The sequence below is a fragment of the Pelobates fuscus genome, chromosome 8 (assembly GCF_036172605.1).
Source record: "Pelobates fuscus isolate aPelFus1 chromosome 8, aPelFus1.pri, whole genome shotgun sequence".
NCBI classification, from domain to species: Eukaryota; Metazoa; Chordata; class Amphibia; order Anura; family Pelobatidae; genus Pelobates; species Pelobates fuscus.
The window spans coordinates 105,742,977-105,756,125 of NC_086324.1; the positions used below are offsets into that span (position 1 = coordinate 105,742,977).

At 42.9% G+C, this 13,149-nt stretch overlaps 1 protein-coding gene across 1 annotated transcript in view; it reads right to left on the minus strand.

The window, feature by feature from the left end:
* RFTN2 (raftlin family member 2) overlaps positions 1-13,149 on the minus strand; it is a 484,037-nt gene that overhangs the window by 91,651 nt on the left and 379,237 nt on the right. Inside the window, exon 7 of the mRNA XM_063430216.1 lies at positions 11,379-11,482. Within this exon, the coding sequence (XP_063286286.1) occupies positions 11,379-11,482 (104 nt within the window). The remainder of the gene's footprint in view (positions 1-11,378; positions 11,483-13,149) is intronic.

Genomic DNA, 13,149 nt, shown 5'->3' on the forward strand with positions numbered 1-13,149 from the left:
GTTGATTTTTGTGGATCTTTGGTATAGTGTAGAGAATTGGCATGCGAGGGTGTGGTTTTAAAAGATATTGATATAGCTTCAAGTCTATATATCCTGCACGTAGCCCCATGCTCAAAAGATCTTCTGCTTTTTGCTGAATGATCCTAGTTGGATCCTGTTGTAGCAGGCTATAAGTCTGTTGATCCGCTAGTTGCATCTTTATTTCATCAGCATAGTCTCGGTAATTCACGATCACTATACCTCCCCCTTTGTCTGCTGACCTTATGGTGATCGATGTGTCATTAGCCAGGTTTTTAATGATGTCTCTCTGTTGCTTGGTGACATTCTGTGGTAATCTCCTTTGATGTAATATAGCTTTCTTGGCATCGGCCCCTGTTGTGGACAAAAATGTTTTGATGGACGCTTTGTTAGATTGCGGGTCAAAAGATGATTTTAACGTAAATTTCTTACTTTGTTCCAATGGTGGTGTTGGCAAAGTATGGGCTCCAGGTTTGTCAAAGTACTCCTTTAATCGCATTGTTCTACCAAATTATATATATATATATATATATATATATATATATATATATACACATACATATATACACACACACACGTGTACTTTTACTCTAAGTGTATTTTTATATTAATATAAGTATTTATTAATAAAAAAATACACTTAGTATGACGCCATATACAAGATATATATATATATATATATATATATATATATATACGCATATTATATATCGCATGACTGAAACTCCCTTTGTTGACAGGGTTCTGAGTGACCCACTGATAAATCACCTAATTACGAGATGAACAAAAGATAACTGGAGAATATTTATCTCTACTGTGCTCAACATGTGTTAGAGGGCCATTAGTCAAACAAATATAAAAAAAATAAAAGTAATAATATATTTTAACTTGCTAGAACTCATCTGCAATGGATTTTCCACTTTTTCTAAGTGATATAACTTTAATTATATGCTGTATAAATTATGCTTCCTGGCCAGATACAGATACCACAGTACCACTGGTTGTGATTGATTTATACACATGAATGATTAATGAGTAATATTAATTGGTAATTAATAATGATAATACTTTTCTGCAAACCTATCCATTGCTTATAATAATGTTTTTAACAAAATGTTTGTGGTATAATACTATTGGTGTAGGTTCACACTTGCATACACTGGTTGATTGCACATTTTACTTGTACACAATAGTTTTACACACCCTTTGATATTTACTGCACTACACTGGGTTGGCACAATGCAGTCTATTGAGAGACTCTACACCAAATATAATTGATATGCTCTAAGCACAGTTACAACACACCCTCCTGAATAGTATCACGGATAGTCAGACCCACAGTCTAATTACTTGTATATTGGTTTCCTAGCAACCACACTTCACACGAACACGCCCTAATTATGTCACGTGACCACCGTTAGTCACTTCTGGGTTCACATGGAGAGATTGAGGGAGTTAATCACTATTGGGGAGTACTTTTATACTTATATGTATTTACAGAATTTGTGTATATGCTTATATTGATCTTGAGAAAGACCCGAACGGGTCGAAACGTCGATCAAGCTGAATATAAACTGACATTTGGATTAAAATAGTATTTTGTTTATAAAAGACTGGAGAGTGCATCTCTTTTCGATATATATATATATATATATATATATATATATATATATATATATAAATAATATAACAAATATATATATATATATTTGTTAAGTTATTAACTTTATTTTAAAAATATTTTTACTTTTTGACCAGCAGAGGTACTGTTTAGGCAGTCCCCCTGCTGGCAGCACTGTGTGTGTGGTGGGGGAGGGGGAGGGTGGGGGACTGTCTGGGCTGAGCAATTTTTTTATTTAATTTTTTTGTTTTTACATTTACAGAGTGCCTCGACCCCTCATTTTTTGGCAGTGTATGTCCGCGGTCACTAAGGGGTTAAGGTCCCTACCTGCCGGTCATGAGTGGGGACCTGGGGGGGGGACATTATTTAGGGTCCCCACCCGCCGTATCTTATATAGAAGTGATAGAGAGCTACAGTAAGAGTACGTGTGAAAAGTAGCTATTTAGATGTAAGTAGGTACTTTTTCATATTGCAACATTGTTATAGTTTTTACTATAACTATTGGTTACATGTACTCTTACCTGAGCCTTCTATCACTTCTATATAAGATACTTATTTATAATCAGTTTTAAAAATGACAGTGAGCAGCCACTGACTGCTCGCTGTTTAGGTGACATGCCCCTACTCACGGGGAGGATTTAACCTGTGCCAGGTCCCTCCTTACTGCACTAGTGACAGGACAGATATAGCAGCCCAGTCACTGGTAATTTTAAATTTGTTTAGGCGGCATGCCCCTACTCGTACATGTCTAATTATTACTATTTGTCATCAATTTTGTGGTATGCACCTTGCCATTTAGTATATTTTTGCTGTATTTAACTATTTAGACCTAAAGTGTCAGGCGTCCTGTGTTTACCTATCACTTTGCATACATATACTCTCGGGTTGAGTGTCTTAGTTTAGTACACAGTGAGGGGCGGTCCAGTCAGGATGTGGTCAGGAGGATGAGGGGGGGGGAGGGGGTAGAGGGGGTATAGTCTAGTGTGGAAGAGGCATAGGAAGGGTTGGGAGCAAAGGGAGGGGTCCTCAACCTGATCTGAGTATAGTTTTTCATGAGGCTGAGCCTCCTGCCGGGATGTACAGAATCCAATGGGTCCAGGTTAGATGACATTTCTCCGAGCGGCCCTGGAGGGCTGCTGTCATAGTCTCCATGGTATGCATTTCTCCCACTCTATCTACCCATTGTTGGAATGTGGGGGCGGTCGACCTTTTCCACAGGGTGGGTATCAGTGATTTAGCTGCTGTCAGTAAATGTCTTGTTAGGGATGTTAGGGTGTAGTAGCATGGGGAGGGGCTGGAGTGGGAGCTCCGGGTCTGATATTTCCCGTATTTTGGTGTGTACCATCTCCCAGAAGGGGGTGATGGCTGGGCAAGTGCACCATATGTGGATCATAGTGCCTCTTTCTGCACAACATCGCCAGCATTTCTCATCATTGTCTGGATTCATGCGATGTAGTACGTCAGGGGTTCTGTACCAGGTGGTTAACAGCTTGTAGCTCATCTCTTGAAATTTTGAGCTGATAGAACTTTTGTGCGTGAGTAGGAATATCTTATCTCATTCTTGGGCATCGAGCACCTCCCCCGTCTCTCTCTCCCAACTGGCGATGTATTTCGGTGGTGGCCTGTTCCCTCCCTCCAGCAGCAGTGCGTATAGCACCGAGATTCTTTTCCATATGTCGCCTATTAATGCATATTGTTTCAAAGTATGTGGGGTCTCGGTGGAATCGTTGTTTAGCCGTTGTGGAGTTGTAGAAGGATTTGACCTGGTGGTATCGGAACCGGTCGAGCATCGTTGGGACATTATCTGTGATTAGTTCGGTTAAGTTTTTAGGGTGCCGTTATTGCACCATTGGCGTATGTAGGCCCAGTCTGTCCGTCCGAAATTTTTCAGATCTGCCGGTGTCAGTCCTCCTCCGATATCTGGGTTATGGGTGAGAGGTGTGAGTGGGCTGTTGTGGGTTGTCAGCTGTTGAGGGTAACGGAGTGCACAGCAAGCCTTTAGGGTTGCGTCTATCAGGGGGTTGCCAGTGCTGAGGGCGTTAGGTGTAATTCCCGTCCTCCATAGTTCCGATGGTATCTTCCCCTCGGCCTGCGCTATTTCTGCTTGCACCCACAGCTTCTCCGTTGGGTGGGAGTGCCAGTCGGTGACCCTCAGCACATGGGTCGCCCGGTAGTGGCCGATGATCGAGGGGAGACCCGTTCCCCCCCGCAGTTTAGGTAGTTCCAGTTGGTGTCTACTGATTCTTGGCGCCCCTCTCTTCCATACAAAGTGTCTAATTGCAGTGGAAATGGCATGGAAAAAAGCCCGTGGGATGGCGATTGGGATCGTCTGGAAAAGATACAGGATGCGTGGGAGGATATTCATTTTTATTGCGTTAATACGTCCGAACCACGAGATTTAGAGGTTCGTCCATTTTTTCATATCTGCCTGTAGGGAGGCGAGGATTGGAGCAAAGTTTGCCTGGTGGAGGTGTGAAAGTTCTTTGGTCAGCCAAATGCCAAGGTATTTCAATTTAGTGCCGCACCAACTGAATCTGAAGTGGGAACGTAAATGCGCCCCAAGATCAGCGGCGACCGTGATGTTGATGGCCTCCGACTTTTCGGTGTTAAGTTTTAGATTCGAGATCCTTCCGAATGGTCTGAATAGGCCTAGTGTGCTTGGGATGGAGATCAGGGGCTGTTCCAGGAAGAAGAGTTGCCACCCGGGTGGAGATCAGGGGCTGTTCCAGGAAGAAGAGCATCTGCATACGCCGCCACCCGGTGTTCCGTGTTCCCTATTGTGTGTCCCGCAATTCCCCCATCCGTCCTGACCGCCTCCAGGAACGGTTCCAAAGAGAGGGCGAACAGCAGGGGGCATAGGGGACACCCCTGTCGTGAACCATTTCGTATTGGAAAAGGCTCTGAGAGGGCGCCATTAACTCGTATTTGAGCCGTGGGTGACGTATAAAGCGCAGCTATCCAAGTTCGGATGTTGGGTCCGAGTCCCATGTGTTGTAGAGTAGCTGCTAGATAGGACCAGTCCACTCGGTCGAAGGCCTTTTCAGCGTCCGTGGAGAGGAGGACTAGACCCTTTCCTTGCCTTCGAGACGAGTGGATGATGTTGAGGGCCCGTATGGTGTTATCCCGGGATTCTCTGCCAGGGATGAAGACAACCTGGTCCGGGTGGACCAGGGAGGGCAGCACCCCGGTGAGGCGGAGGTCCATGGCCTTCGCAAACAACTTTAGGTCTGCGTTTAAGAGGGAGATGGGGCGGTAACTTGCGCAGCAAGCTGGGTCTTTCCCCTCTTTCGACAGGATTGTTACTACGGCCACCGGGAGTTGTCCGCCAACCAGCAGCGAATTCAGGCCTGTCAGCAGGTGTGGCAGCAAGAGGTCCCGATGTGTTCCGAGGTAGCTTGCTGGGAGTCCGTCTGGGCCAGGTGCCTTATTTGATTTGGTTAGCTTAAGCGCCGCGGTTAGTTCTTCCAGGGATAGGGGTTGTTCCATGTCCGTGGCTTGGTTGGGGGTATGTTTCCGGGCTACGTGTTTGGTAAGGAAGTTGGTCAGCTCATGTCTATGTTGTGTTGGGGTGAGTGTGCTGGGCGTATCGGCCAGATTATATAGGCCAGTATAATATTCTCTGAATGCTTGCAGAATCTCTGCTGGCAGTCTCGTTTCTTTTCGGTTTTGGTCTCTTATTTTGTGAATGTGGTTTTGTCTCTGTCTCTGCTGCAGGGTCCTGGCCAACAGTCTACCGCATTTATTTAAGTACTCGTAAAAATAGCGATGGGACCTGCGTACCACTTTGAGTAGCTTCTGAGAGAGTATGTCCCTAAGCTGTCTCCTCGCGTCAGTCAGATGTTAGTAGACGTCGTCTGTCAGATCCCTTTTATGTGTGGTTTCAAGTTCGGCTATTTGTTTGGTCAATTCCAGGATGTGACAGGTGTTCTCCCGTTTGCGCCGTGTGCAAAGATTAATGTAGTGCCCCCTAACTACACATTTATGTGCCTCCCATATTATCAATGGGGATACTTCTGGGGCGGCGTTGGTTTCAAAGTATTGGGTGAGAACTTGCGTGGTCAGCGTCGAGCATTCTGTATCTGATAGCACAGTTTCGTTTAGTCGCCAATTGCGTTCCGTCGGCTTAAAGAGGGGCGATTTAATCTGGATGGACACGGGAGAGTGGTCAGAGTCTCCTCGGATCCCTATGTCCGCGGAAATGAGCAGGGGGAGGAACTCCTGTGCGATAAAGATGTAATCTATACTGCTGTATTGATTGTGGGGGGCGGAGTAACAGGTATAGTCTCTGCTGTCGGGGAGCGCCGCCCGCCAGCACTCGGTCAGGCCGAGCCTATTGAGTGATTGTTTGGTCCTACGTATGCAGTGGTCTGGTATGGTGCGGTTACCCCTTGATGTGTCTACTCGGGGGTCCAGGGGAGTGTTCAAGTCTCCCGCTAATATCAGTAAGCCTTCCTTGAACTTTTCTAGGCGGACCATCGCTCGAGCCAAGAATGTGTGTTGACCCCGATTGTGGCAGTATACATTTGCTAGGGTATACGGGCGTTCCGCTATGGTTCCTTTTATGAAGAGGTATCTTCCCAGCGGGTCCACCTGTGTGGCGGTGCATTGAAAAGGTACCGTTCCCGCAAAAAGGATCGCCACTCCTGATCTTTTGGAGTCCTGGTGGTTTGCGAAAAAGCCCTGGGGGAATCGTTTAACTTGTAGCGTGGGAGCGCACCCGTCTTTAAAGTGGGTCTCCTGCAGGAATGCCACTGAGATCCTCTGGGACCACAGCGTCCGCAGAAGTTGTGTGCGCTTCTTAGGGACGTTTAGGCCTCTTGTGTTATTGGACCAGAGCCTTAGCGGTGCAGGTTGGAATTTCTGTGAGATTGCGGCCGTATGTGTGAGGAGGGAGGGATCAGGGTAGGGAGGAAGGGGGGGGGAGGATGGGATGTGAGAGAGTCGGAGGGGGAGGAGTTAGATATAATAGACAAGGGGGGTTGAGGGATGGGGTGGAGGGGTGCGGTATGTGTCTGGTGGGACGAGTCTGTCAGTGGTAGTTGGTGTGGGGGGGATGAGTTGGTAGAGCCAGGGTATGTCCGGTCCGTCTATGGTCGGTAGGATCCCTGGGCCCGATCCAATTTACAGGCAGAGTCAGTTGTGTGGGGTCGTAGTGACCAGGTAGAGTCGAATTCTCTTGTGGGAGTCGAGGCTGCTGCCTGTATCCGGCTCAACTGTGTTGCTCAGGTTGCCTGAGCCTAGGGGGGCAATTACTCAAGAGAGCATCACTGCCATGAACTGCATACCGTTTGTGAACAGTGCAGGCATTTAAGCAAAAAGAAAGAAAAACATAACTTGAACAGTGTAGCATAACTGAGTAGAACTGTGTATATTATTTAACAGCTGGAAACAGGCCGATCCTGCTCCGGGGTCCTACTACGGGCCTCACCTGCTTCTAGAGTCCCTCCCGTGGGTGTCAGCCCCTCCCCGGTGTTTCGGTGGAGGGGCTGACACCCACGGGAGGGACTCTAGAAGCAGGTTCCCCCCTCTCTATTGGGTGTGCAATTTAGATCTCCCTTGCCCTGTTGGCGCTTCCGCCCATTGTTCCTTCTAGTCCTCTATCCCAGGGACCTGGTGTGATTCCCTCCCTGTGTGTGTGGGGCCTAGTTGTCTGAGGGTCATGGTACCTATCTTTATGGGCTATGTGGGGCGTACTTGTCCCAGGTATCTCTCCCCCCGCCTTTTCACGTATTCATTCACTTACTCCGAAAAGGAGGCTAATTACGCCTCAGGCGCCTCGATTTCCCCATAGTGGCTGCAGATATGCTTATTGTAACAGCCTTTTGAGCCGGGGACCGCAGAGCCTCGCAAACGTGCGACTTACTCCATCTCCGGTCGGCCACGCCCCCCTTTATGCATGTTTTATGTACAGAACTATGTATATGTACACTTGGATAAGGTTCACTTATAGTGCACTTTAACTAAAATATACACCTTTAACACTGTTCATTTTTAGTGCACTTCAAATAATATGTATGAATTTTATTCATCCAGTATTATTATGTGTATTATATTCAGAATATTATTTTTATGCCTTATTATAAGTGTATGTAATGTATTACTCTCTGTTTATTGAAACTTCTTTTTTCTGTAAAATCTTATAACATCAAAATAGGTAACTTATACAAACATGACCATGAGCCAATGTATAAGATTTAGTGATTTTATTTATTTATTTATTTATCTTTATGCCCATAATGAATATGGCCGCCATGCTGTTACTATAAGTCCGAAGATGTGAGACACGTCCATCTCTCCCCCCCCCGTGGGAATCGTCATAATACCGGAAGGGAGCGCGTGGAACGCAACGCACGCTGTTTCTGAAGCAATGCGTGCGTTCCATAGTAGCACAATATTACCATGCAAATTACTACCCGACGCCGAGTCATTTCTGGTATGACGCGCGTATCGCGTCATTTCCGGTATGACGCATGCGTTCCAACGGGAACCAGGAAACAGGAAGAGACACACCAGGAAGCATTTTTACCAAATTAGAAGCATATATAAACGGACCCAAAGAAGATTATACCACACTTCTGAAGAAGCCTTATTAGGCGAAACGCGTTAAGTGGGACTTACTTTTATACCTTTGTTTTTTTTTATTCTGTTTGTTTATATTAAAGTATACTTTTAATAGTTACTTTTTATATTAATTTTCTTTGCTGCTTCCTGGATCCTGCATATCCCTGGTGGGAATTATACTACCCAAGCTGTTCATACTAGAGCAAGTTTTATGCTCTACAATTATAAGTACATTACTATCTCTAATTTATTCGATCATAAGTACTTACTTCACTATTGGCTGCTATTTCTTTTTACATATACTACGCATACTGCACTTTGGAAAATATCCGTGTCAACCATAACTACATATCCTAAGACGGGGATTGTACCGTCCAAGCGCATCACAGATGAGCTCTGTTATAGCTCTTACAAATGTGAGTGGATTGTGTGAAGTTACTACTACCAATTCACGATATAAGTTTACTGTATTGCACTATTATTTTTACTATTTCTTTTTTCCGAGGTTTGATTTATTGGAAAAACTCGAAGATATATGTATGTACATTTTGCATTTATATAATCATTAGGCGCGGTACCCTTTCTTGTTCTTACCTCTGTAAATACCAAAAAGGGAGCACAGGGTCACTATCTGTATCCTGTTTCCATAGTGACACTAGCTATTATTCGAACTGCTGCAACAAATAGCCTGAATATTTTGAGCATGCAGTAATCTAGATACAGGCTAAATTGTGTAATATTATCTCAAAGTCGCTATGAGAAGTCTAATCCTCTAGACCCCATTTGTTAGATCTGGATCAAAGGACTTTAACCTTACATATGCCTCGTTTAACCCCTTAAGGACCAAACTTCTGGAATAAAAGGGAATCATGACATGTCACACATGTCATGTGTCCTTAAGGGGTTAAGTTATCACTGCAATTTAAAGGTCCACTATAGTCACCCAGACCACTTCGGCTCCATGAAGTGGTCTGGGTACCAGGTCCCCCAGGTTTTAACCCTGCAGCTGTAAACATAGCAGTTTCAGAGAAACTGCTAGTCATGTGCATGGGGGAAATATTTGTCTCAGTTCGGCATTCCGAAATTTGGGACTTCGGCACTTGAACACTTCAGCACTTCAGATCTTAGACACTTCTGAACTTCGGGACTTTTCTTGCAGCCGCTTGTTAGATAACTCCCTAATTCCCACGGTATCAGGGAGCTATCTACCAAAAGGCTTAAAGACCTAAATTGGTCTTTCAACCAAATTTACGAATACTAAGTAAAAATTACTCAGTATTAGTAAATTGTGCCCCTACTCGCTATACCGCGAGTAGGGGCATGTCTAGTAAACAGTGAGCAGCCTTTGGCCTTTGGCTGCTCACTGTTAAAAAAAAAGCCCCCCCCCTCCCTGAGCGGCGGGTGGGGGCCCTAAATACAAATTGGGGGGGACCTATTGTCCTCCCCCTGAGCAGTGGGGGCCCTAAACAAGAATAAGAGGGGGACCTATTGTCCTCCCCCATGGCCCCCACCCTTGAGCGGTGGGTGGGGGCCCTAAATGAAAATTTACCCCCCCCCCGGTGACTAGGGGTCCCCAAACCCCTAGTCACCCCCTCCCCCCAAAAATAAACTCCTACCTACCCCCCTCACCCTAAAAATAATGAGGGGGGACCTTTAACTAAGTACCTATAAAAAAAAATAAAACTTACCATTCAATGTTTTCTTTGTTCTAAAATCTTCTTTTTTCAGCCCCAAAAAAGGCCAAATAAAAAGCCATAATAACCGACGCAATAAAAAAAAAATGTTGGTATAGCGAGTAGGGGCACAATTTACTAATACTAAGTAATCTTTACTTCGTATTAGTAAATTTGGCTGAAAGATCAATTTAGGTCTTTCAGCCTTTTAGTAGATAGCTCCTTATACCGTGGGGATTAGGGAGTTATCTACTTATTCATTCCTGTCATTACATGACTGGCCAAGTAACTTACATTTTATATGAATATATGTTACTTGATTGTTGTAAGTGTTGCAAATACTTACAGCTGAATCCTGTCTATGTTTGTATACTTTTTATTTGAAATTGTATACAGTGTAACATTCTTCTTCTTTCACTGGGTAAGTATATTAGTACTTAGGCAATACTGTGCTTCGGAACTTCGGCACTTTGACACCTCGGAACTTCGGCACTTCAGCAATTCAGCACTACTACACTTCGGAAATTCTGTAATTTCGGCACTTCGGCAATTCAGCTATTTGGACATTCGGAAGCACCCGAATGTCAGAATTACCCGAAATTCGCCCGAATTTTAATTCGGACCGAAACGAATTGTACATGTCTAGAAACTGCTATGTTTACATTGCAGGATTAATCCAGCCTCTAATGACTGTCTTCCTGACAGCCACTAGGGGCGCTTCCCCGATGCTCAATGCAAAAATCTCATTGAACACGCAGAACGTCCATAGGAAAGCATTGAGAAATGCTTTGCTATGGGCGTTTTTAATGCGTGCGTGGCTCTGGATGCGCATGGGCATTTGGCTCCACCCGGAAGCTGTCGTCGGATGGGGAAGAGAGGTCACCAGCGCCGAGGGAGCCCGGCGCTGGATTAAGGTAAGTGGCTGAAGGGGTTTTAATCAATTCAGCCCAGCGGAAGGGGGGGACCTAAGGATTATATAGTGTCAGGAAAGCGAGTTTGTTTTCCTGACACTATAGTGGTCCTTTAACCCCTTAAGGACACACGACATGTGTGACATGTCATGATTCCCTTTTATTTCAGAAGTTTGGTCCTTAAGGGGTTAAGTAAACTGTACAATCTCTCTTGGTTTTCTGAAATATGATAACACGAAAAGCTTATTCTAATCTCTTTCATAAGAGTCAAGAAAACAAATTCTTACTGATCAGATTAACTTTGCAATGTGTTCATTCCAATGAGACATACATAGGTTTAGTCATTATACTAGAAATTGTGGAAAATTGCAGATTTTAGGTCAAATAGCTAGAATGGAAATATTATTTTACCAAATCCCTTGTTATTTCTCCACAATTTCTAGTTAGTGAATACATCTTCACTTGTATTCCAGTGCATAAGTCACTTAAGTTGCTTTTTGGGTGTCAGTAAACAATTATATTTACAATAGTCTGGTAAATACACAGACACCCTGTATGAGCCATCCTTTTAATACACAGGAAAAATGCTCTCACCTGTTGTGTCTTATTATTGGAGTTGGTATGACACAGGTGAGGAGCCATCCAAACTCTGCCAGAGTGTGCAGAAGGGGTCCATAGTCTGTTTTGATTTCAAAGCCCTGCATTTACAAAAAACAAGTAAAAAAAAAAAAAATAGAGAACGTCACTGATTCTTGTCACTTAGATTACATTATAAGTTACAATTATATAAACATTACTAGTATTGTATTTATTGCTGCCTTATTTTAAACAGGATAAATTATCTATCATTATCCCCTTAAGGACGGAGTCAATGGTACACGTTATGATCAAAACAAAATGTAAACAAAACCTGGAATTTGCGCTATATGTCTGTTCAACTGTAATTCACCTCTTTCACCCACACCTATTATATATCATTTTGTTCAGTAGAAATTTCATATATATACATAGATACATACACACACACACACACACACACACACACACACACACACACACATATATATAACAATTTATTTTGAATAAATCCTAAAAAAGTGTGAGAAATTAAGATTTTTTTTCTTAGTTTTGCGTGGCATTTTAACTGTGAATGTTATACTGTTTGTCACGCCAAGGATGCATAATTCATTGTTGCACTATAGAATACAGTATTGCCGTATTGCCATTTAATGTAATTTGTGTAGTGCATTGGACACTTTGTAGAGGCTAGATGACAGAAGGAGTAATGTAAATTCTATAGGAATGTGAAAGGGGTCAGATGGTTTACAACATGGATTGATTCTTTGATTAATCAACAGCTGTGCAAGGTGTGAAATTCTACACGTGAAAAGCCTGTATATGTCTAGTTCCAATGTAAACGTACTGATTTCAACCATATGGCCTGTAAATCTAATTGATGAGTTAATTTATTTGATATATTAATGATCATTAGCCTTCAGGCAAACCCTTGAGTTCCAGTATCATATCCAAAAGAAACATTAATACTTACCCACAGAATAATAATTCAGCCTCATTTGTATTATATTTAGAATAGGACAAGCACAATCAAGCCTAAACATGTTGGGCGTAACTTAACCATATGGGGAGTGACTGTGATGTCTGCAATATTGTGTCACAAGTAAGAAATATGACATATCTATGGAATGGAAAAATGGTTTAGATGCAATTATTATTTCTGTGGCAAGTACAAAAGAGGAGATAGAAGAAAAAGTTTCTATTTGGATTGATTTTGGTCTGGGACCAAAGTTTGATACCATAACAGTTGCTTGTTGACTTAGTAAAACGTAGAAATACCTGGTTCGAAACAAACCTAATGTGTGTGTGTGTATACAAAAAAATCTAATATGTTCATATATATATATATATGAACATATTAGATTTTTTTTGTATTTGAATGTATGTTATTTGCGATAAAAAAAAACAATAAAAAGTAATAAAAAAAAACTTTGGACTGTATTTGTGACTAAGTGGTTACTAAAAAAGACTGGACATACCCCATACTGAATACACTGGGTTCTCCACTTTTGCAAATGATATGCCATCATGGGGGTTATATATATATATTAAAAAAAGACAAAAACTTTTCAGAATAGGAGCATTTTGGGGGCGTGTCGGCCGCCATCTTGGATGGCCACATTCGGAGGACATTGGGATTTTACATTTTAAAAAAGCGCTTTACACTATGTTAAACTGAATTATTCTAACTATATACATTGATTGGAACCTGCATACAACATGCAAAAAGACAAAATAACAGAAAAAAAATAAAAAAAATAAATCGCCTCTGCTACGAAAAATATTGAAA